Source organism: Camelus bactrianus, chromosome 22, assembly GCF_048773025.1.
Source record: "Camelus bactrianus isolate YW-2024 breed Bactrian camel chromosome 22, ASM4877302v1, whole genome shotgun sequence".
Classification (NCBI taxonomy): Eukaryota; Metazoa; Chordata; class Mammalia; order Artiodactyla; family Camelidae; genus Camelus; species Camelus bactrianus.
Window position 1 is genome coordinate 19,937,829 of NC_133560.1, and position 23,055 is coordinate 19,960,883.

At 49.7% G+C, this 23,055-nt stretch overlaps 2 protein-coding genes across 3 annotated transcripts in view; one reads left to right on the forward strand and one right to left on the reverse strand.

Annotated features, from left to right (window-relative positions):
• Positions 1-20,407, reverse strand: part of MAU2 (MAU2 sister chromatid cohesion factor) — a 29,347-nt gene extending 8,940 nt beyond the window's left edge. For both annotated transcript variants that reach the window (XM_010972206.3, XM_010972204.3), the window contains exons 1-12: positions 20,081-20,407; positions 10,171-10,188; positions 9,723-9,788; positions 8,831-8,926; positions 7,271-7,365; positions 5,456-5,483; positions 4,979-5,134; positions 3,671-3,817; positions 3,494-3,584; positions 2,272-2,375; positions 1,628-1,705; positions 1,210-1,275 (exon numbers count right to left, since the gene is read on the reverse strand). In XM_010972206.3, the coding sequence (XP_010970508.2) occupies positions 1,210-1,275; positions 1,628-1,705; positions 2,272-2,375; positions 3,494-3,584; positions 3,671-3,817; positions 4,979-5,134; positions 5,456-5,483; positions 7,271-7,365; positions 8,831-8,926; positions 9,723-9,788; positions 10,171-10,188; positions 20,081-20,356 (1,221 nt within the window). In that variant the 5' untranslated portion in view covers positions 20,357-20,407. The remainder of the gene's footprint in view (positions 1-1,209; positions 1,276-1,627; positions 1,706-2,271; positions 2,376-3,493; positions 3,585-3,670; positions 3,818-4,978; positions 5,135-5,455; positions 5,484-7,270; positions 7,366-8,830; positions 8,927-9,722; positions 9,789-10,170; positions 10,189-20,080) is intronic.
• Positions 20,408-20,590: 183 nt separating this feature from the next.
• Positions 20,591-23,055, forward strand: part of SUGP1 (SURP and G-patch domain containing 1) — a 28,977-nt gene continuing 26,512 nt past the window's right edge. Inside the window, exons 1-2 of the mRNA XM_010972203.3 lie at positions 20,591-20,748; positions 22,484-22,655. Coding sequence (XP_010970505.1) covers positions 20,715-20,748; positions 22,484-22,655 — 206 coding nt within the window. The 5' untranslated portion in view covers positions 20,591-20,714. The remainder of the gene's footprint in view (positions 20,749-22,483; positions 22,656-23,055) is intronic.

Genomic DNA, 23,055 nt, shown 5'->3' on the forward strand with positions numbered 1-23,055 from the left:
TAGTTCTTTTCATTATAAAACCATCATTCACATTATGGGAAATTCAGGAAACAGAAAAGCCAGCTGCCTCTAATCCTGCCCTCAGAACACACTATAGTTGGATCTATTCTCTGCTATCTCTAAATACTGAGACCTGGGTGGTTCCCCTCTCCACACCACAGGTGGTGACCCCAGGACCTCAGTGTGTGCTGACACACTGATCTTGGGGGAGGCAAGGAGCCCGCGTGGAAGGAAGCCGAAGCTGGCCAGAAATATTGCCAAAGGCTAATGGGGGACAGATCATTGTCTCCGGTTCCTCTGGAGAAACAAAAATGGCCATAAGAGGGACTGATCTGTGTAGCCTGCACACAGTCCAGACCCTGTGGGGCTGAGTGCTGTCAATGGGGCTGAGTGAGCACAGTTGTACAAGAGGCCGAGGGCGCCTAGGAAGCGTAGATCCCAAGCTGAAGGACCTCAGCAGGTGCCAAGGAGGTCCAGAGGGTCTTCTGAAGTGAGCAAAGATGCTCTGAGATGTTTGTCACAGGGCCACAGGAAGAGCATGTGTTTGGGGTCATGAGGGGGCTGGGTCTAAGTCCTGGCTGCATTTCCTCCCAGCCTGTTGGGGAGGACTTGCTAGAGCACACACCATCCGCTGGGAATTTTGATGTTGAACCAAAGCAGCAGCAGCCACTTGTAGGAGGTAAGATGGGGAAGGAGGCACTAAGAGACCTTCACAGAACCACGGGCAACATGGGGTGGTCCTGGCACCACTGTAGTGAGCAGCACCAGCTGACTAGGGCCCAAAGTAGCTGTGACACAAGTCAATGCCACCTGGTGGGCTGTTGGGAGGACTGAGAATCCTGAGTGATAGTGGTTGAACCAGCCTGGCCCAAATGGCATCCCTATTGCCCAGACAATCTCCTCCTGAGCTGCCCTCTTGAGTTAGCTGGGGACACCCCGCCCAGGCTAGCCAGGAGCCCCCTTGTTCACAGCTATCCCTCAGCAAGCTGTGCTGCCCGTGCTGGCCTTGTCTGCATCTGAGCAGTACAAGGCCTGACCCAGAAAGTCCTGGATGAACGATGCATCACTGTCACAGCCGGCATTAGGCTGGATGCTGCGGAGTCACCCGCTGACCACGGTTCTGTGTGGCCACTGTCCTCATCACAGACCAGGCCCGACTCCTTACTGAGAAGCAACGCCTGCCCCATAAAGTGAGGGCCGGCACCTTACCCGCAGAGCTGTGGTGAACTGGGCTTCAGCGTTGTCCATGCAGTTGACAGAGACACAGTACAGGCCCTGGAAGAAGGAGGTGCTGAAGGCTGGGAGCCACGTGCAGCTCGCCTGGGGCCACACAGCTGCACCCAAGCGAGCCTGAGACGTGACTCTACTGAGCCAGCCGTATCTGAGCTTTACCCTGACGAAGAGGAAGAAAGCTGGCATGCTTAATCACTCCTGCCTCCTGGGACCTAAGTCAACTTGGACTTGATGAGATGCTCGTCAGAATGAAGTCCACTGAGAAAGTTCCCAATCCTGCCTGGGGTGGTAGTCATAGTTATTCACTAGAAAGATTCAAGATCCTGCCTAGGGTGGTGGTCACGGGGTTACTCACTGGGATGGGGCTGGGGGCTGGCAGGCCTCACACACTCACCAGCAGTGTATGCAGCTGCGCTGCGTGGTTGGAGAAGAGCCGAGGGGATTGCTGGCACAGCTGACAGACCTGGGAGATCTGCCGGGAGAGAGCATGTCTGATGTCACGTGACCTGTACCATGGGACCCAGTGTCCCCAAAGGTCCCACCTATGCTAACCCGGGCACAGAGTTCCAGCAGATCTGCCCACTGTGAGGGCCAGATGCAGCCTTGACCTCTGTGAGGATGGTGACCCTTATCCATCACCTGCCTTCTCCCTCTCCAACTTGTGTCTCAGCTACAGAGCACCTTCACCCTACTCAAGGCTCCCGTGCCCTTTCAGGAAGGTAGGCATTAGGGATTATAGATCATAAGGCAAGAGAGGAGCTACAATTGCCATCTGGGGATCCTAAATCCCCAGACCCCACATTCCTTGGGCATGCAAACTTTTAGGGAAAGGCCAGTTGCTTTTTGTATCAGATTCTCTGATTAACTGTGTCCATTAGGGTTGTAAACTGTCATGTTACAGTCAAATGACAGAAACCGTCTTGCTAACATGCACTGGGCAAATTTATATTCTCCTGTGTGACAGCCTCCAACACCCAGCAAACTCAAACCACCCTACTCCTCAGCCTTCCCATCTTGTGTGGCTCCCTCTGGCCTCACCTCCTGCAGCGCGGTGGCCTTGTGTCCTGTGACAAGCCTGCACATGATGATGTGCTCCAGCAGGATCACTTGGAAGGAGGACAGAATGGGGCTGCAGTCGAGCACTGGGAGCAAGAGGCAGGGGTAAGCACTCAAAGCTCAGGTGGAGCAGACAACTGAGGAGACACTGGTCCCAGCCATGCCTCCTGTGGGCTTTAAGCCCTCCTGCCACACCGGCCCCTTGGCTACCTGGGTCTGAGCCCACTTGTCCTCCTGGGCATGGCCCAGCACCCAGTATGTCACCTAACTCAGTGCCCAAAGCACCCTCAGGCAAGGGGGTTCATCTCCCTGTCCAGTTGAAACAGGCTCACGGTCAGCTTTTGGTAACCAGAGTATTCTAAGAGTAAGAAATTCCCGGAGGGGCTTGTCTTCCATCCTCATCCCATCCCAACCCAGCTGAGTGCTCAAAGGCACTCTGGACACAACAGGTTCTACAAACACTGAAGTCTCCCAGGAAAGACTTTGCAACAGGCCTCAGGCAACACTGGGGAACCCCAGGCTTCTTGTTGCCCTGAGCGCTATCTACACACTGGAACCAGACAGCACTTCCCCAACTCATCTAGAGGAAAAGAGCCGCAGTCCCTCCGGGTTTTGGTTCTCCAGCTCTAAGCCTCCTCCCCAGCAGCACTGCCAAGGGCACAGGGAGTGAATGAAGTTAACTAGGGTGCCGAGCCAGCCAGAGACACGTGCGGCTCTGGGTTCCTGCTAGTCAAAGGTTTTTGATCCCAGAGAATGGATTAGCCAAGCATCTAGGAAGAACCACCACTTCCAGAGGATCTGCTGTTGGTCAGTTCCAATCCAGTCCTCATCTTAAGCACGATCCATGTTACACTGATGACAGACAGCAAAAGCAGCCACTACCTGTTTCAACTGAGCACTGCTGCCCCAGCGGGCCTGGATGGGGTCCCACTAACCCTCATGGCTATCTTGTGCACTGAGGGGGACAGGACAGAGACACACTCCCCTGCACCCCTTCCCATTCTGATCAAGGATCCAGCCCAGGCCTGGCCTGCTTTGCCAGAACCTAGATCACCCCTATCTGCCAACTGGGGTAATAAGACCCATGGGGCAGGGACTCATGCTGCCATCTTTCAAGGTTCGTCAGGCCCGGCATAGGAGGTGGTAGTCCGGCTGCCCACCAGGGGGCAAGTCGACCCACTGAGCCCCACAGAGCCTAACTTACTCTTAAGCTTCTCCAGCTGCATGAGGGCCTTGTCTGTGTACTTCTGTGCCTTCTCTAGGTAGCCAGCTTGCATGGAGTGCATCACAGTCACCTGTAACAAGAACAGACAGCAGTGGTCACCAGGGCCCTCTCCTCTCTCACCTGGGCCCCTGGTCCCTGGACCCTCCAGGGACTCACCAGGTAAACAAGCACGCACATGTGCTCCTTGGGTAGCCAGTGGAAGAGGTCGGCAGGGTTGCTGGGCAGGATCTCGTCATCGTGCAGCGTGGAGATGGTCTGGATGCACTGCTGCAGCTGCTTCAGGCAAGGCTTCACACTCTTTACCTGTAGTAGGCGGACAGCACTGAACACCTGAGCGCCTGTCTGCTCCTATCAGGTGCCACCCACCCTTAGGAGGCAGGCCCCCAGAATGGCAGCTAGCCAGGTCCTGCCCACCCATCGACCCCTCAACCCTTCCTTCCCAGGAGCTCCTGCCACACCCAGCTGGGTCAGCCAGCTTTCAAGGCACCAGCAGGGCCAGGCAGGTCATCTGTGGGACTAAGGCTCCACTACCACTCACTGCTGGGCCTGACACCAAGGCCTGAGGGAGGCCTGTCCAAAGACCCTGCTCCAGCCCAGTTTCCTCCTTCCTGCAGCAACTCCAAAAGAGCAGGCAGGGCTGGTTACCCTAGGGGATGGGAAGTGGCCACTGGGAAGCCTGCAGGTGTTGTGGTTCGGACAGATTGGGTCCTCTGCACCAGGAAGCCCCATTCCAAGGCCCTACAGGCCATCTCCGTAGCCGTCAGCACCCTGTGAGAGTCTGTTTTGTGTTACTTTGTGTTGAGTGAAGTGCTCAGGGCAACAGGCAAAGGTAAGTGTGGGCGGGGGGATCAAAGGAAGCCCCTTACCAGTGAGAGACCCACTCTGCACTTTCTGGGGCCTTCACTGCTGCCAGGCTCCACCTATGGCTGGTCACTGTGACAGGGTGGAGAGGGTAGATGGGGCAGCACCCCTCCAAAAGGCTGAGACATTCACCCATGTACAGGTACAGCTGCTCCTCAGCCACATGAGGGTTACAGGGTTGTGTCTCAGACACCACTGACCCTGTCAGTCCCTACTTGAACCCCACAAAGCTGTCATCAGCTGGGCGGTGGTGGAGAGACAATGCTGGAGTGTACCTGCTGTATGCCAGGCACCATGCCAGAGTCCCCAGTTGATTCTGATGTATTTCCTAAAATGCTCTTAGATGACTTTGACCGCTAATGCACTGAGTGGATGTGTGTGAGGCCACATCTACTCCTGCTACGAGGACAGGAATGGGACAGACCCACTCTTGGAGTGCCCTTATGCCAGAGCACTACAGGGCCATGGGGGAACTGAGTCCCAAATGACAGACGTGCCTGCTGGTGAGGGATAGGAAGAAACAACACAGCTGATGTCTTAGCCCGAGGCCCACCTACCACCCATCTGCTCCCCAGCAGCCCTCTTGTGGGAGGCACTACACACCTGCCCGGCATCCAGGTAGTGGGTCACCTGAAGCACCAGGAAGAAGACACGCAGAGACTCTTTCTGGATGGGGTTCCCTTGCCAGTTTTCAACTATCTGTCCACATAGGGTCAGCAACGGGTGAACTTCCTGTAACTTGCGCTCCATCAGCAGCAGCTGGGGAGGGAGAGGCGCACGTGCTGGGAGACCCTGCTGGTAGACACGGCTGCGACCCACCCACCCACCCACTGTGGGACTGCTGGCAGCTCCAACCCAGGCTGCTCTTTCCTCAGCACCAATCTCACAACCTGGAATCTGAGTTTTACCTCTGAATCCAGCTAGGGGAAAGGAGCTTGCCCCTTTCAACTGCCTGCCATGTGTGAGGGTCGGCTGCCCAAGGGGCCACACTATGGCATGCAGGAAAGGTCATGATAAACCCGTGGGGACCCAGCCTTGTGTCCCACCACACTGGCCCCATCCCACCCAGTCTCCACTTACCATCCCTTTGCTGAGTAGGAATAGCGCTCTGGAAAAGAGAGGGGTAGTCAGAGGGAGAAGGGGGGTGAGTGATCAGGCCCAAGTGCCTGAATCCAAATCCATGCCTCACCGTGGCCCCTCTGTAACCCCACTTCCTTGCCTATAATCAGCCAAGCCCCCTCAGGTTCTCCTGAGGGTTGAGGGGATGAAACTCAGGAAGCCTAGGCACGCCAGCAGGCTCACTGTCCACTGTCCTCACCCTCAGGGATGGCAAGGCCAGATTTCTCTTGTCTCTCTAAAATCTTTCTATACTTTTTAAATGAGCATGTACTACTGTCATCAGCAAGAAAAAAAACATAATAAAACAAACACATTAAAACATTTAGGAAACAGCCAAAGTAACAGGGGAGGGAGCCAGAGCAGTCCAGACCCACCCCAGCCCCCAGGGGCTCCTTAGTGCATTGGCGTCAGGGCAGGACCACTGCTTTTAGGATCAGCTGTGGGGCTGTGGTCCTGCAAAGTCTGCAGGGCTCCCACTTGTTCAATACCTAAGTTTTTGTCCTGCCAGTCTGTGCAGAGTCCCTGTGTACTGCAGCTGACATCCTATCCAGTGGGCATCACTCCAGGTGAGGAGACTGAGCTCAGGGGGTGGGTCACAGTCATACAGTGAGAGACGTCTACACTCCTGGCCACCTTGCCATTTTCCTTGTTGCTCCCTCATGGCATGAACACTCTAGGGTCTACCATCTGACTGTTGAAATCTAAGGCCTGGAACTTCATGTCAAGGTCTCCATAATTGTCACATCACTAGTCTGTACTTCTGAGATCAGGCACCTGTAGGCGTCACACCTTGGTGAAGTCCACCCAGGTTGCCCACCTATGGCAGCACGGAGGCCTGTCTGAGGACACTTGTGAGTGAACACATGCAGTGTGTGGCTGTCTCCATCCCCTGCAAGGTGTGAGTGTCACCCTGTACCTAGTGATGGCTGCAGCACAAGGGGTACAAAAAGGGCCAGGAACACGGGGTCATCCCAGGGCAGGGTGGCAGAGGGATGACAGCCCAAGGGGAATTGTGTGGACCCCTGTGAGCACTCACAAGTCTAGGGCTCAAAGAACGGAATTAGGGGCTGTTTTGTACCAGCAACCCATGGGACAAGCTTGGATTCTGTGTTATATAACTTTCCAAAATCCCAATGCACACAACAAAATAAAAGCACTGCTGCCTGGAGTCTGTCTACTACAGAGGATTCTTCTCCTTGGGGAAAAAAGACACAGAATGGAGGCCCTCTTAGAGGGCACACAGTGAAATACTGGTGGCCTCTGACCCCTGACTTCAACTCCAAGGAACTAGTCCTCAGATGGTCTGAGCAGTTTCATGCATAACATGAACCTATGTCCCTTCTTTTACACAAGTGTCCACTTACTCTTTCTCCTTTTATGTATCTAAAAATTCCTGGGTGTCCCCTGAGTGGGGACACTGGCTGTCAAGCACTCTGCCCACACTCTACAAATACCACTCTTGCACCTGAGCCATGAAGGGGACCAGGCCAGCAAACCATATAAACCCTTTCTATTTCAAGAAGTACTAGAAACACGCAAGTGCTAATGGTGCTGAGAGTGCCAGCTGCCCTTCACCCTCAGTCAATTCAACAACTCATTGCAAATATTGAGGGGGCAAAAGACATCTTGGAGCTACTTTAATTTGTGTGTCTGTGCAAATGTATAAAAGTGGCCATCATTTTATGCTGAAATGCCACTTCTATTTGTTGTCCAGGATCAAGACGGCCAAACTCTTTCCAAGTAAGAGGAACAGGCGCCCAGGGAGAGGGTGCCTACCGTGTGTACTCGGATCCCACCACCCGGGCGTATTCGGCTCCCACACCCAGGAGGTCGCAGGCCGACACCAGGTCCTTCTCAAGTGTGTGCAGTTGCTGAAAAGGAGAAAGAGCAATGACCCTCACTTTCAAATTGTCTGCTCTACAGTATCTGACCTTACTGCTTTGTTGGCGAGTTTAACTCCCCACGTCAACAAAATTGCCTCAGTGTCAGTTTTGAGCTAAATTAAGCATATTATCTCATCAACATTAATTGCTTTGGGTACTGAATTCCACTTTGCCTACAGTGTTTATCATCTAAGCTTAACAGTTCATAGAGCCAGTAGTTACCATTTAAGGGTGCAGACCCTTCCAGGGCTGTGTGAGTGTGCCTGCATGCTTTACAGGTTGCCTCCAGGGGCCAGTCGCTAGGAGAGCAACCAGAGGGGCCTCAAACAAGGAGGGACTCTTTCAGGGGTAAGTGTCTATGGGAGTTTCTAACCTAGAAACCTTAACAAGATGAAAGGAAGGGACACCTGCAGGGCCTTGGCTGAGATCTTGGGCTCCTGCATGCTCACAGCACTCACCAACTCGGTGACCTGAGGAGGGTGACTCACTGCCTGGCCTGCTTCTTCCTCTGCCAACAGGCACAAAAGCACATGGGAGGATTAAAGGAAGATGCTGCAGGTGCAGGTGCAGGGCAGGAGCTAGCCCGAGGGGTAGACCCTGGCTGGGTGAGCTCTTCTCAGAAGCGGATCCTCTGAGCCAAATCTCATGGCAATAAAGGGCTCCCCCAGAGGGCAGGGGACACTTCCAGCCCAGGGCCCACCGTGTGCACAGGCAGATGATAAGGGCTAAAATTTATCATGGACGGTGGGCAAGAGGTGGCCTGGTGGGCAGGCTGTGTCAGGGTCAGGAGAGGCTGGAGGCTGGCCAGTGAAGGGGAGGTATGGGCAGAGCCCAGGATGAAGAGGCATTCCTCACGGTGGAGCCTAACCCAGACCCTGGCCTGCAGGCTCCTCCACTGCAGCAGGAAAGCCCAGCCCAGAGAGCCCCCGACCACCTGAGAATCTCAGACCACAGGGACCAGGCACCACCTCCATCTGAGGAGCTTAAGGGAGACTGCAGGCAGAGGGACTGTGTGGAGTCCAGGGTGAGGCCATACCCAAGCAGGCCCAAAAGTGGGCTCGAGGAGAAAAGCTTTGACTCCAGCATCTGCTGCCCAAGAGGCAGCACTTTGAAATCTCAGCACAGCTCTTAGAAGACAGAGTGGATCTGGCAAGAAATGCTCCCTATACTTTGATTAATGCAGGCCAAAGGGAGCACCAGGAGGGAGGGGAACATGATGACTAGGCCCCAAGTCAGCTCCCACCAACACCCTGAGTGCTGCTGAGAGGCCTGTCTGAAGGGTACTTGTGAGCGGTTCAAAGAAACATTCCTGCATCCCCACCTGCTTATAGCAGCATCCTGAGGAAGACCTGTATGTCCCGGAGTCTGCTTATTTGTACTTGGGGCAACTGTGCCCTAAGGTCATGGCCCCCAACAGGCACCCAAACATCTCAGCCAGGCCCCAAGTACTCACAGCGAGCTGGAAGAGCAGGCGGCAGTGCCAATATGGGGTCTGCTGTGAGATCTGGATTGCTTTCCTCAGCAGTGGTTTTGCTGCATCAACAGAATTCTGAAAGGAAATGGTCAAGTTTGGGGAGGAAAAAACAAGCTGGCAGCAAGCTGGATTCCTTATGCAGCAGCTGCAGAGACAGAAGGCCATTCCTATTCACACTTACCAAAGGATCTGTGGGTTGCCAATTTGCTTTATTAAAGAAGAAAAGATATTTTATTAGACTCACTGGCTGGGAAGTTTTTGCATTGATCTTAAAATAACTCCCCATATAGGGGAGGATATAGCTCAGTGGTAGAGTGAGTGCCTAGCAGGAATGAGATCCTGGGTTCAATCACCAGTACCTCCATTAAAAATAAATAAATAAACCTAATTACCCCCTCAAAACACAAAAAAAAAACTTAAAAAAAAACCCCTCCCCATTCAACTAAACTAAAAGTAGCTTTAGTTCAAAATCAAACTGGATAACAATTGTCATCTTTCCTGTTCTGCAACCAGAGAGAGGGGCTGGGGTCATGAAACACGGATACTGCTCAAAGTGGGAGAAAGATGATTCTCAGCTGTACCTGGTATCAGGAAACAGATCAAGAAGGTAAGCTATGTGAACTTGTTCAGGAACTAATCATCTTTAGCCTAGGAACAAGGCTGTTTTCCAACAGTACTCGACAGAAAAAGATTCGGCTGGCCTTTGTTGCAAGGGATCACCCATGGATACCCTAGGCCAGGTGCAGGATAGGAAAGTGATGGGAAGTGTTAAAAGCCAGAAGGGAGTCCAGTCCTAAGAGTCCCAATTTGCCTTTGTGTCTCTGCTACAGGAAGAGGAAGTCTGCTTTCAGAAACCATCATATGTTCTTACCTCTTGACAGTATAATTCAGACAAAAGACTTGCTGCTTCAAATTTAACATCTTCAAACTGTGGGATCTAATGACGTCCAGTTGAGGAAATAGAGACATTGCAAAAAGGTCAGTTTAAAAGGGCCACAGTTCAAGGTTCTTATATTGCAGAGACTGGCCGGACAGGCACATCCCCACCCACTTTGGAACCCCAAGTTCACATATGCACCCCAGCGATCCCTGAGCTTGCTGCTGGCTGTGTGTGGAGCTAGATGCTGGGGCATGAAGAGGAACACGGCACCCAGAAGCTGTTGGTCTGAAGGAGTAGCCACAGCCAAGCAGGGATGCTCCCGGAAGTCTGTGGGGCAAAGACCAAACCCACAGGGTGCATTATAGGTGGGATTCAAGTTCAAGTTCTTTTTACTTAGAAGGAGCTTTCCTTACAGGGAACAGTACCAAGAAAAGGATACTTGTTGTGATATCAACCACTGAAAGAGAAAGAAAAAAGGATTAATCCTGAGCCAAATGCTTGGTGCCCACTTAACTGGCTCCATTTTGGGGTTTACACAGGTGGTCTTGTCACCAAAGGCTGCAGGTGTTCAGTTAAGCAGAAAGATGGCCTGCTCAGCCTGAGAGGGTGGGCTCCCTCTTCCTCTGATCCAGCAGAGTGGGCCTGGGGGAAGGGGAACATACACTTGCTCCCCTACTGATGGGCTTCCTGTCCTGCCAGGCTCCGGAGTGAGAGCTGGGGCCCGCTCCTACTACAGCAGCAGTGCTTCAGGAGGGGAAGGAGCACAGAGGGGCCACCACATGCTACTCACTGCAGTACACCAACAGCAAGTCATGACATGAGCAATCAATTACAATTAGAGGGTATGTCTCAGTCCTTCCTGGAGAAATGACATTTAAAAAATGCTGGGAAATGAGCAAACTTAGCTTCAGAGGGGAGGGAGGAGAACTCCAGGAAGGACTGATGTGGGCAGTGCCTGGCCAAAGGTGGCAGAGATGATTCTGAGATCTGAGCTCGCCATCCCTCTCTGCTAGTACACATACAGGGACGTGGTTCACACGACATCCTCCTGCTTGGGGATAACTGTGCCCTGGAATTTCACATTCCAACAGGAGGCAGAGAGGTCCAAGGGCAGTCCACCGCACACAACACCGACCGTAGTCTGTCTGACCACCCAAGACTCAAGCCTAATGCTGTTCCTGCCGACACACTCGTCCTGCAAACATTCACAGAGCCTTGGCGGTTGTTGGAAGGCATATCCAGAGCCCAACAGATGACTCTGACTTGCTATGCTCTGTGGGAGAACAGTGTGTGTGCAGGTTGGGGGTGTCTGGGGCTCAGCCTTGAAGGGCAAGGATGCAAGGATAGGTGTTCCCAGGCAAAGTGGGAACAGGAGGTTCTCTAGGCAAAGAAGAGCCTATGAAAATGGCACAGAGGGCCAGGGAGGTAAGGCTGGAAGCCCTGTTGGGTCTCTGTGCCACTCATGTGGCAGTGGTGACTGTGGGTCAGAATGCCCCAATGTCACCCCCGGAGACTGACCCAGTCAGAGGCATTAAAAAAAAAAGCATCTAATCAGATCTGAGTTTTAAGAGCATTCTAAATGTAGCAAAGGATGCAGAGGGAGGAGGAAGAGGAGCCAGAGGCTGAAGGCTCATTAGTCTGTTGGCTACCAGGGAGAAGGGCCAGTGAGGCCAGGCGGGCAGCTTTGGGACTAGAGATGTCTCTGGGGCTGAGTGAGCAGTGCCCAGGGAAATCACCAAAGAGTCTGGGGAAGACTTGAAGCTGGTCTGGAGACCAGCTGCCTGAAAGACACAGGTGGGCCAGGAGGAGGAGCTGTAGGAATGGAAGAAAGGTACAGAGGAACAGAGAGAGCACGCTGGAGAGCCACCAGGCTCCGGTCTGTCTCTCTCTCTCACACATACACATACGCACACATGCATGTGTGCAGAGCCCAGGACGCCAGCCCGAGCGTCCCCTCCCAAGGCCCCTTGCAACAGGGTCAGGAAGCACTCAGGGCCCCCAGAAGAACAGAGCCAGTGCTTGCTGTCAGAAGTAATGAGGCTCCTCAGCTGGAGGCTGAGTGGAGTGGGGATGGGCCTGGCTCTAGCCACACATATATGATGTCACGAAGCTGGTAAACACAGAAGTCAGGCCTTGTTTTCTACAGAAGTCACTCCTCCCCATGGGGAAGGGTAGTCCAGCAAGAGACACTCCTGAAGGCCACCAACTGGGAGGAGGGATGGGACACCATGAAGGTAACTGTGTGACTGAAAAACTGGGTTAGGGACATGTTAAGATCTGGTCCAACTTTGAGATTCTGCGGTTCCATGATTCAATCTCCATGTATAAGACCTACCTTGGACAAGGCCTCCAGGCTCAAGGGGAGCCCTTTAGAGAGAGTACAGGGTGGATAAAAAGAATTCTGACACACGTGAGAAGCATTTGCTTTCTACTTGGAGCTCCGTGCGGCTTGCTCTAAACAACCCAGCCTGGATAGCCAAGGCAGAGTGGGCTCAGTAAACCTGCCACGCACAGCTGAGTTTCCCAGTCAAGCTTGGCCATGCCTCAGGACCTGGCATAACGCTGACCTCACCTGTGTGTCACTGCCCCTCAACCAAAGTGAAGAGGGCAACAAGAGGTGTGGCAAAAAAGCCGTCCTTTCGAGTCTGTGGCCCAGAGATGCTCTCCTTGCTGCACAAAGCACACTCCAAATCTGGAGGCAAGGACAGTCCACGAAGGCACGTCCATGGTGGGCAGACTGAGAAGGGACACACAGCCAGTTGCCCACTTCTCCAGTGCCTTGGCCTGTGTTGCCAGGCCCAGGACTAAATGAGCCTATCAAATGTCTCCTAATAGCTATGGCTTTTTATCCCTTCTCCTTTTGGGGCTTTTGTGTGGTTAACATCTATTCCACAGACACTTAGGCTGGGCCCTACTGTATCTCTTCTCTATGAGCCAAATGTGTCTGTCAATGATCAGTTTCTGTCTCTGCCAGTTCTCTGTTTTCTGACCTGAGGGCAGGAGAAAGCATCACATCACCCTGGGGACTTCAGTGACCACCAGGAGAGCCAGAAAGTAACATGTCCAAAGGTCTAAGACTCAAACCCTCTCGAAGGCCTTGTCTACCAATGTGAGGAGGTGCCAGGAGCACTGTTCTAGGGGCCAGAGGACGAAGTCTGAGGTGTGGACCCATGCGGGAGTTAGCAACACTTGAAGACCTGGAGGGGCTGGATCCTAGTGGTCCTTAGCATCCATTCTCAGGGCTATGACCTGCCACCATTCTCTCATGCATATACCATGGCATCCACTTTAAACACACACCAATGGGAGATGTTAGATAATGCCCCATAATGTGCCTCATCATGGTTCTGTGTCCTCAGTACGTAGAATGGACTTAAACACAAGAGGTACTTGGGAAACAATTGTTGCATGAATGATGACTTCATCTAGCATCACCAGGAAATGAAGGATTCCTTACGCACAAATGGTCACACAACTGAGGCTTATGCCTTTCAAACACAAAATCCTAGTTCCTAAACAGCATCAGACATCTCCCTAACTTCAGACATCAGTGTTTCTTGCTCAGGCATCAGTGTCAGTGATGTCTGGAGCTGTCCCTGAGATGATCCATTCCTGAAGCTGCAGGACTAGACCAATGTCTGGGATTTTCAGTCAGACGCCAATCAAATCACTTTGCTTTTGTATCTTTTAACATTTGCAATATAAATTCATGAATCAGAAATCTATAGATATTAGAAAGTATGCCCATCTCACAAATAAAGTACGTAGGATATCTTACCAAAGGTTGTGACCTTGTCATGTATTTCACTTTGTAACGTTAAAATATAGCTTTTATGTTTTCTTCTTTGTCATGGGAAAATAGCCAAAGTAAGAACCCCTTCACTGCCAGGCAGCCGGCAGGTGTGAAGCAGACATGTGAATGACCCTACCAGAAGCCTCTGGGGTCACCTTGGGATTCTCAGGAAAAGCAAGGGTCACCACAGGGCCAGCGCATGCCCTGAAGGGTGGAAGGGCTGGAATCAGCACACTTTTCATCCCTAACGTATTCAGTTTAGGGCTGAGAGCATTTCAAGGCTTCTTGTACCTTGAAACTAAGGTAACTTTAAAAAAAAATCAGGTTTTTTAAGTCACCAAAATGTGTGGAAATCGTTATCAGTTGCAGTTCTTCTGGGATGGAAGCACAGCATTTAGGAGCCAGCCTTGCCTCTCTCTGCTGTGTGACCATGGCTACAAGCATTCTGGTCAGTATCATCAGCAAGTTGGAAGTGATTCCTACCTTGTGGGTTTGTTGAGGATCCAAAGAGACAATGCTCCAAGAAGCATGAATGTAGGGCCTGGCATGTGGAAGGCACCAATAATACTACAGTAATTCAATTCCCAGGCAGGAACTGGAAGAACTAGGGGTTGCAGGGGAGGCAGGAGGCAAGTTGGTAGAACCACGAAGGGATGGTTCCTGAACACGTATCACATCCTGAAGTCAGAGGAGACTCACTGAGTGAAGAAAATGAAAACAGGAGGGAGCACAGACCACTCTTCATGAAAACGCGGCTTCTGCACCAGGTTCTGCTCCCAACTGATGTGGCAAGGAATTTAGCAGGACACAGCTGTGAACCTGCTCCAGCTGTGCCTAATGATAAAAGGTCCAGAAGTGAGCCCTTTCAGGCCTTAAGAAAGAAAGGGAGGCATTTAATCACTTGCTGGGAAGGTAGCCAGCCTAACCTGGAAACAGAATTAAGGAGTGTCTGACCAACACAGTTTGGAACTGCTTTCTAAGTCAGACAAGCAAAACCATCACTAAAAAGCTGCCCCAATGCAAACACACAGAGAAAGCAATTAATGGTATCAACATGGATGCTGCAGTCAGAAAAGTCCACTGTGGAAAGAATGACTGCCTGGATTATAACAAATAACAAACAATCCATTCCAGAGAAATAGTACTTATTCTTCTGTGGCTTTCAAATCAGGAGAGTCTAAAGATGATGATGCACTTTCCAGGTCAAGGGATAAAAAGGAAAGTAATCAAGAGTAAGAAAGTTAAGGGCGAGATAAATATATATCCAAGTACAGACATGCAGATTCTTGATTCCACAGTGGAAGGGCAAATAACTGAAAAGGGACTGTCTGCTTGAAAAACAGTGACTATAAGACAAGACAAAACTGAAAATTCACACAGGAATAGGTGAGCAGCAAAAGGAAAGATAACAAGGCAAAAATTAAGTGAAGAAGAACACAATCTGATACAACCTGCAGAAACAGCTTCACGAATTATCTAGCCAAGAGATTTCTGAGTAAAGAAGCATCCTTTAGAATGATGAACTATTTAGTAAAGGAGACCCAGAGCAGTCAAGGATCCTACTGATACATCCACATCACTGCCAAAACCGTAATCAAAAAGGGAAGGCTCCCAGGTAAAGTGTCTTGTCATGCACCATAATAGTTATAGGATCTGCTGAGCAGACCCAGGGAATGAGGCCTGCAGAGGCAGGTACCACAGAGACCAATGGCTGCAACTTCAATAAAGCTGCTGATGAAAGGGAGAAATACCCTCTATCCCTCTGATAGGAACCTTTCACAAATGATTCCTTCAAAGTTGGTAGAATTGATAAAGCAGATGGGTGAGTATGAGTATATACACACTTCTAGAAAGTTTACAAAGACAGTTGAAGAAACAGAACTAATAATCTAACCTTAAATATATATAAAAGCAATTACCAACACGGTTAAGGTCTCTTACAGACAAAGAAAAACACAATGAAAACAATAGAAAAAAAAAAAAACAGGTAAAGGTGAATGTACACTAAGTTCCAAGGCCACTTAAAATTTTACCTACAGCACTTATAAGTTAGAACAGCAAGGGGAATGATCAAGAAGAAAACAGTCCCCAAATCCCTGAGAGTCATTTACCTTCTTTTTAAAAAAGTTGCTAGTTTTTGTTGTTGTTGTTGTTGTTGTTGCTCTGGATTGGCTCCCTGAAGAGAAATTGGAATCTCTTTGGCCATGTGTTTTTTAGGACTAGAAACTAGCAAACCACTTCTAAATGGAGAACATGTGATTCTTTACCTAGTAAGTTTGGGAAAGGAAAGAATAAAAGTTGACAGCTGCCTGGTTTGGAAAAAATGCACAACTAATAAAGAATGAAGATTAAAGACAGTATGCCTGCATTGTAATGCAAAAGGAGATCACAAACAATTGCAGAAAGAAAACGTCACAGAGAATGGCCTTTAACTGAAATCTGGACAAAATTCCAGCTGGGGATGCACCTGACTGAAAGAAAGGTGTTAACAACTATGAACCACTGCTAGAAACAGGTTGAATGGAAAGGAAGAAGTAAAACTGTCACTGTTTGCACATTATATGATACCATACATAGAAAATCATGAAGATGCTGCCAAAAATATTAGAACTAATAATAAATGAATTCAGTAAGATTTCAGGATACAAAATTAACATACAGAAATTTGTTGTATTTCTATACACTAATAATAATCAGAAAGAGAAATTAAGAAACAATCCCATTTACAATTGCATCAAAAAGAAATAAATCTAACCAAGGAGATAAAAGACTTGCACTCTGAGAACTATTAAGACATCAGTGAAAGAAACTGAAAACAACAAAACAGAATGGGAAAAAAATACTGTGCTCATGGATTGGGAAAATTAATATTGTTAAAATGACCATACTACCCAAGGCAATCTACAGATTCAATGCAATCCCTCTCAAAGTACCAGTGGCATTTTTCACAGAACTACAACAATGTTTAAAATTATATGGAAACACAAAGGACCCCAAATAGCCAAAGTAATCTTGAGAAAGAAGAACAGAACAAATCTTGGAGGTATCATTGGTTTCAAAGTATATTACAAACCTACAGTAATGAAAACAGTATGGTAATGGCACAAAAAACAGACACATAGATCAATGGAACAGAATACAGAGCCCAGAAATAAACCCACATTTATATAGCCAATTACTCTATGACAAAGGAGGCAAAAAAATATAATGGAGAAAGGCAATCTTTTCAATAAATGGTGTTGGGAAAACTGGAGAGCCATGTGCAAAAAAATTCAAACTGGATTACTTTCTCACTCTACACACAAAAATAAACTCAAAATAGATAAAGACTTAAGTGTAAGGCCTGAAACCAGAAAACTCCTAGAAGAAAACATAGGCAGTACGCTCTTTGATATCATTCTTAGCAATATTTTTTCGGATCTGTCTCCTCAGGCAATGGAAACACAAGCAAAAATAAACAAATAGGACTACATTAAACTACAAAAGATTTTGCATAGGGAAGGAAATCAGCAAAACAAAAAGGCAGCCTACTGAATGGGAGGAGATACAGCTGTCACTCAGCATCCTCAGGGGACTGGTTCCAGGAGCCCTTGAGGATACCAAAATCCACAGATGCTCAAGCCCCTTATATAAAATGGTGTAGTACAATGAATACAGTCAGCCCTGGAATCCTTGGTTGGTTGAATCTGCGAATGTGAAATCCACTGATATGGAGGGTCGATTGTACTTGCAAACGATATATCCGATAAGAGGTTAATATCCCAAAATATACAAAAATCTCATACAGTTCAACATCGTAACAAAAACAAAAACAAACCCAATTAAAAAATGAGCAGAGGACCTGAACAGACATTTTTAAAAGAAGCCATGTAGATGGCCACGAAAGGACAAAAAGACACATGAAAAGATGTTAATCACCAGAGAAATGCAAATCAAAACCACAACGAGATACCACCTCACACCTGTCAGAATCGCTATCATCAAAAAGACAACAAATAACAAGTGTTGGTGAGGATGTGGAGAAAAGGGAATCCTCGTGCACTGTTGGTGGGATTGTAAATTGGTGCAGCCACTATGGAGAACAGTATGGAGTTTCCCCCCAAAATTAAAAATAGAACTACCATATGATCCAGCAATTTCACTTTTGGGTATTTACCCAGTAAAAACAAAAACACTAACTTGAAAATATATATGCACCCCAATGTTCATGGCAACGTTACTTAAAATAGTCAAGATATGGAAGCAACCTGAGTGTTCACAAATAGCTGAATGGATAAAGAAGACGTGGTATATAAATACAAGGGACTATTACTCAGCCATTAAAACAAAATAAAATCCTGACATTTGCAACAACATAAACGGATCTAGAGAGTATTATGCTAAATGAAATACGTAAGACAGAGAAAGACAAATACTGCATGATGTCACCTATATGTGGAATCTAAAAAACAGAACAAATAAGTAAACAAAATGAAAACAGACTCATAAATACAAAGAACAAACAATGGTTGCCAGATGGCAGCTGGGTGGTGGGGATGGACGAATCAGGTGAAGGTAGTTAAGAGGTACAAACCTCCAGTTATAAAATAAGCAACCCATGGGGATGTAATATATACCATAAAGTACATGGTCAATAATACTGTAATAACTGAACAGGGAATGATGGTTCCTAGACTTATCATGGTGATCATTTCATAATGCACGCAAATGTCAAATCACTACACAGTACACCTGAAGGTAACGCAATGTCTTTATGTCAACTATATTTTAATTAAAAGAAAAGAAAAAAAATAGGCTGAATGGCCCTGAGACAAGGGGAAGGAGGTGGCAAGATCTGTTGTTAATTGAGAGAAGGGAGAGCTTCAGAATCAGCACATCCACTTCATAAAGGTATTGGGTCACAAGGCCTGGGCAGTCACAGCCGCCAGCCCACCCCCTCCCCCCAACACCCAAGGAAGCCTAACAGTTCATTTGAAGCCTCGTCACTTCCCAGGAAAGACCCTGACATCAACCAGTCACTGATATCTTGGGCACTGCAAGGGACTGACCTCATACCCCGAGAGGTTCTCAAGGCTTACCCCACCACCCCATTAAGTCCTCTGTTTGAATGTCACTCCCACAAATAAAGACTTTCTCCCTATCTCTGCCAAAACTAGCTCTCATCAACTCCATCCCTTCATCATGGTCCACATTTTTGATAGCTCTCCTATCACTGCTTAACCTTTTACTATACATTCATTGTTTGTCTCCCTCACAGAAACATAAGCTTATGTGGGCAGAACAGGGCTTGGCATCTGATGTGAGCTGATTAAATATCTGCTGAATGAATGAAAGGAAAAAAACTTCACAAAAAGAACAATGACTTATGGTCTTGACATGGAACCTGGCGATCTTGAGCCTAGGTCTGAGCCCAGTTTTGTTAATAACTTGCTGTGTGGTTTTGGGAAAATCACTTTACCCCTCTGGGCCCATACTGCCTCACTCCTGAAACAAAGAAGTTGATCAAGCAAGGACTAAACAAAGAAGTTGATCAAGCAAGGACTTTACAGTCTGCAAAACAAGATCTGATTGCTCTCCCGGAAGCAACTTGTTACTAGCTACAGGTGGGCTCAGATTTACCTCAGATCAAGACGCTTTTCAAATCGAAGTTGATTCTATTCAAAATGTTTTTCCTTTAAGCAGAATAGAGTTGGGCAAATGGCAAATGGAGACACTGACAGGAGCACAGTGAAAAGAAGCAACTCCACAGCCAGAAAGGGCAGAATGATAACCACTTTCCCACATTCTTTGAGACACCAAGATCCCACAAGTTAACATGAGGAGACAGGGCCTGCCCTTTGAAGGGGGCGGATCAGTGGGCAGTGGGAGAAAGATAAATCATGGGAGGATACGAAGAAAGAAGAAGCTCTTGCTCCTGGAATCCAGACCCCGCTCAGTTCTGCCTCCTTAAAGGACCTCAACTGACCGACTCTAAACTCTGGGCCTCTGTCTCCCACCAATGACTCCTCTGCATCACTAGTGGAGGCACAATACCCTCCAGACCCTTATCAGACTTCCGTGTCCTGGGAGAGGATGCTTTCCTAGATTTCCTCAGAGACCAAACTTCAGATTCTCGGGAGATGCCTGGACTGTCACTTGGACCCTCCCCTATCCCGAGTGACTTCAGAAAGGACAGTTCAGGCTGACGCTCCTTAGCCCTGAGAAGCTAGAAGCTGCTGGACCCACTGGCCGATCTTGGGGCGTCCCCACGGGTGCCCAAAGATGACATTTTCCTGAAAACCCGAAGAATTTGGGGAGCCTGTTGCTCCTCTAAGAGTACCCTGAGCGCGGTCCTAGACCTCTGCCTGCCACCAGATACATTAAGTAAGGTACAGGCGAGGCCCTCGGGTCTTCCGAAAGGCTGACAGCTTCGGGGTCCTGCTGCTCGTGCGGAAGTCACGCTCCAGGTCCCCGAGGAACGGCCAAAGCGGCCCCCGCCCGCCAGGGTCGCGGGCCCGTCAGTCCAATCCCGGAAAAGAGCCCGCGCCTCCTCCCTCGCGACCCGGCCAGCGCTCACCGCCTTCTCCAGGTGGCTGCGCGCCTGCTCGCTGTTCTTGGTGTGGTGGTAGAGCACCGAGCCGAGCTGCAGGTGCGTTCGGGCCTCAATGCGCTGTGGTGGCTTGAAGGGGAATACGGCCTGCAAGCAGTGCACGCACAGGCGGATCTTGGGCGGACTGGAAGTGCGGAAGTGCTCAGCGAAGCCCAGAAGCGCCAAGTACCACGACTCGGCCGCCTCGGCCTGCGCTGCCTGGGCCGCCGCCGCTTGGGCAGCCACCGCGGCCTGAGCCGCCATTTTGGCCTCCACAACAACAAGCCGCCGCCACAGGGAGGCGGAAGCAGGCGCACGGGGCGGGGCTGGGAGCGCCTTGCGTCTCTCGCGAGAGCTGCTACACCAAGCATCCTGGAACAAGCAGTTTGTATTTGGTGTGGCCGCGGCTTCAGGAAGGTCTGAGAAAAAGGCGACACACTCTGGCCCGCGGGACTGAGACCAGACATTGCCGATAGGGTGAGGTTTGCGTTCCTGTTTAGGGAGACCGCAGGCGTCCACGAAATGGCATGGTGTGGTTTGCCGATGCGGACTACATCTCCCATCAGGCCATGCGCAGTATAACAAGCCTCCCTCAGGTGGCGCCGGAGCATTGTGGGATTGGATGAGTCTCAAGATGGACAACCGGGATGTTGCAGGTAACAGCCCCCTTCTCCCCTCAAGCGTCCGCCCGGGTCCTCAGGCTACGCGTCTTTGCTTCACCCTCCCGTAGGGCCTGTGTCAGCCCGCAAGCCCTTCGCCTTAGCTTCTGGGCGGCCGGAAGTAGCCTCTTCTGCACCACCCCCATCTCCCGAGACCCCAGACCTAGTTGCTGCCCTCCTCCCCTCCCCCCGCGCTTGGTTTGCTGAGAACTCCCTGCTTGCCTTAAAGGCAGCCACCCAGATGTACCTTGGGCCGGCTTTCCGAAATAGCCGCCTTCAGGGCTTCTCCGAGCTCAGCTCTCTGAGCCAGCGGCAACCTTGGGCTGTCCTGCGCCCCTCTCTTAGGAGCAGCTGCCGTTTGGCCTGTATCCCGCTTTCTGGAAAAGCTGCTTTTCTGAATTGCACTCGGACTCCCTGTGCACACTTTCCTGGGTCTTTTGAGCCCCCACTTTACCACAGACCTTGTCCTTCCCTCTCTCCCAGCCCTAACCACCCCCTCCCCAGACTGGGATGCGTTCAGCAAATATTCATTGTGTGCTAGGCACTGTGCTAGGCTCTGAGGATGCAGTGATAACCAAAACAGGGCCCTGTCTTCCTGAAGGCTACTTTCTACTAGGGTGTCAGACAATGCACCAAAAAGGAAATATTTACGGAAAGTTAAAATGATGTGAGAGAGTAGGGGCGGAAGCTACTGATACTAGGTGGTCAAGGAAAGCCTTTTTGAGCAGAAGACATTTGAGATGAGAAGATACCAGCTATGGGAAGGCCTGCAGGGCAGAGCCTTCCACGCAGAGGGGGACAGCAAGTGCAAAGGCCTTGAATGCTTGTCATTTTAAAGAATGTCAGGGATAAAGTGGGAGTGGAGAGAGGAGCCATCTCTGGCAGAGCCTTGAAAATCAACGTTGAGAATTTGGATTTCATTTTGAGTCCCATGAGGAACCTTCCTGGTGTCTTCTTCGTCTCCATAGCTACCACCCTTGTCTGAAGACACTATCATCTTTTGCTTAGAGCCAGTAAGACTCCTCGTTGGTCTCCTTGCTGCCTGTGCACTCTGTCTAATCAGTAGCCTGAATGATGTTAAAAATAAAAATACCAATTGGATCTTGTCAGCTTAATACTCTCCAGTTGCTTCTTAAAGCCCTTTAAGTTAAACCCAGACTCCCTATCTTGCCCTCCCCGGCCAATCCTTGGAATCATCCACTGTGGCCACACTGGACCCTTTCTGGTCCTTGGATGCACCAGGCTTCTTCCAGCCTTGGGCTTTTGCATTTGCTTCTTACTTTGCCCAGATCACTCCCCATGTGACTTTTTAGGAAACTGGCTTTTTACCTTTCTGATTTTAGCTTAAAGGTGCCCTCTTCTAACAGTTATTTTCTGGCTACAGCCCTAGCTGTATAGGTGCTCCTCTGTTATTTTTTCTCACCTTTCTTTGGTTTCCAGCAGAGAGCTCTTATCACGATTTTGCAGCTACTTTTTGTTACAAGTCTGTTGTCTCCCCAGCCAGAAGTGAATCCCAAATAGACAGGGACCCCATCTGCCTTGTTTAGCATCAAGTACAGCACCTGGTTCATAGCTCAGCAAATGTTTGGTAAATAAATGAAGGAACAGACATGTGAACATCAATCTGAATGTCAGTTGCTGCAGGCAGCAGCGTCTGGGTTGCTCCCATAGCAGCTGCTGGACATGTTTGTGGAGTAAAGGTGATTTCTGATGTGTTTGTTTCCCTCCCCAGGAAAGGCTAACCGATGGTTTGGTGTTGCTCCTCCCAAGTCTGGAAAAATGAACATGAACATCCTTCATCAAGAAGAGCTCATTGCTCAGAAGAAACGGGAAATTGAAGCCAAAATGGAGCAGAAAGCCAAGCAGAATCAGGTGGCCAGCCCTCAGCCCCCACATCCTGGCGAGTAAGTCCCCCCTGAAGCTGGGTTAGGGTCTTAGAGGATCACCAGCAGAGGGTTTTGCTTGGGAGAGCAGTCAGGGTGCATCCAGCCACAGCCTGATAGTGCAAGGAGTGACACAGGTGCACTCTTTAAGGAGGCTCAGTGTTGCAGGAGAGAAATGAGGGGTGTGTGGAAGCCCAGAGGATGGCTGCCAACCATTTCACTCAGCAGTTATTTACCACTGACCAGTTGTGGTTCAGGGGCCAAGAATATAGCACAGAGTGAAAACCCAGATTCTATCCCTGTCCTTACGGGGCTCACAGTCTATTAGCAAATGAGGCCCAGTTATACCCCTCTAGCTGCCAGTGGGTAACATGAGGCACTGTGTTCCCAGATGCAGCAGCTGCCATAGAGATGCAGAAGA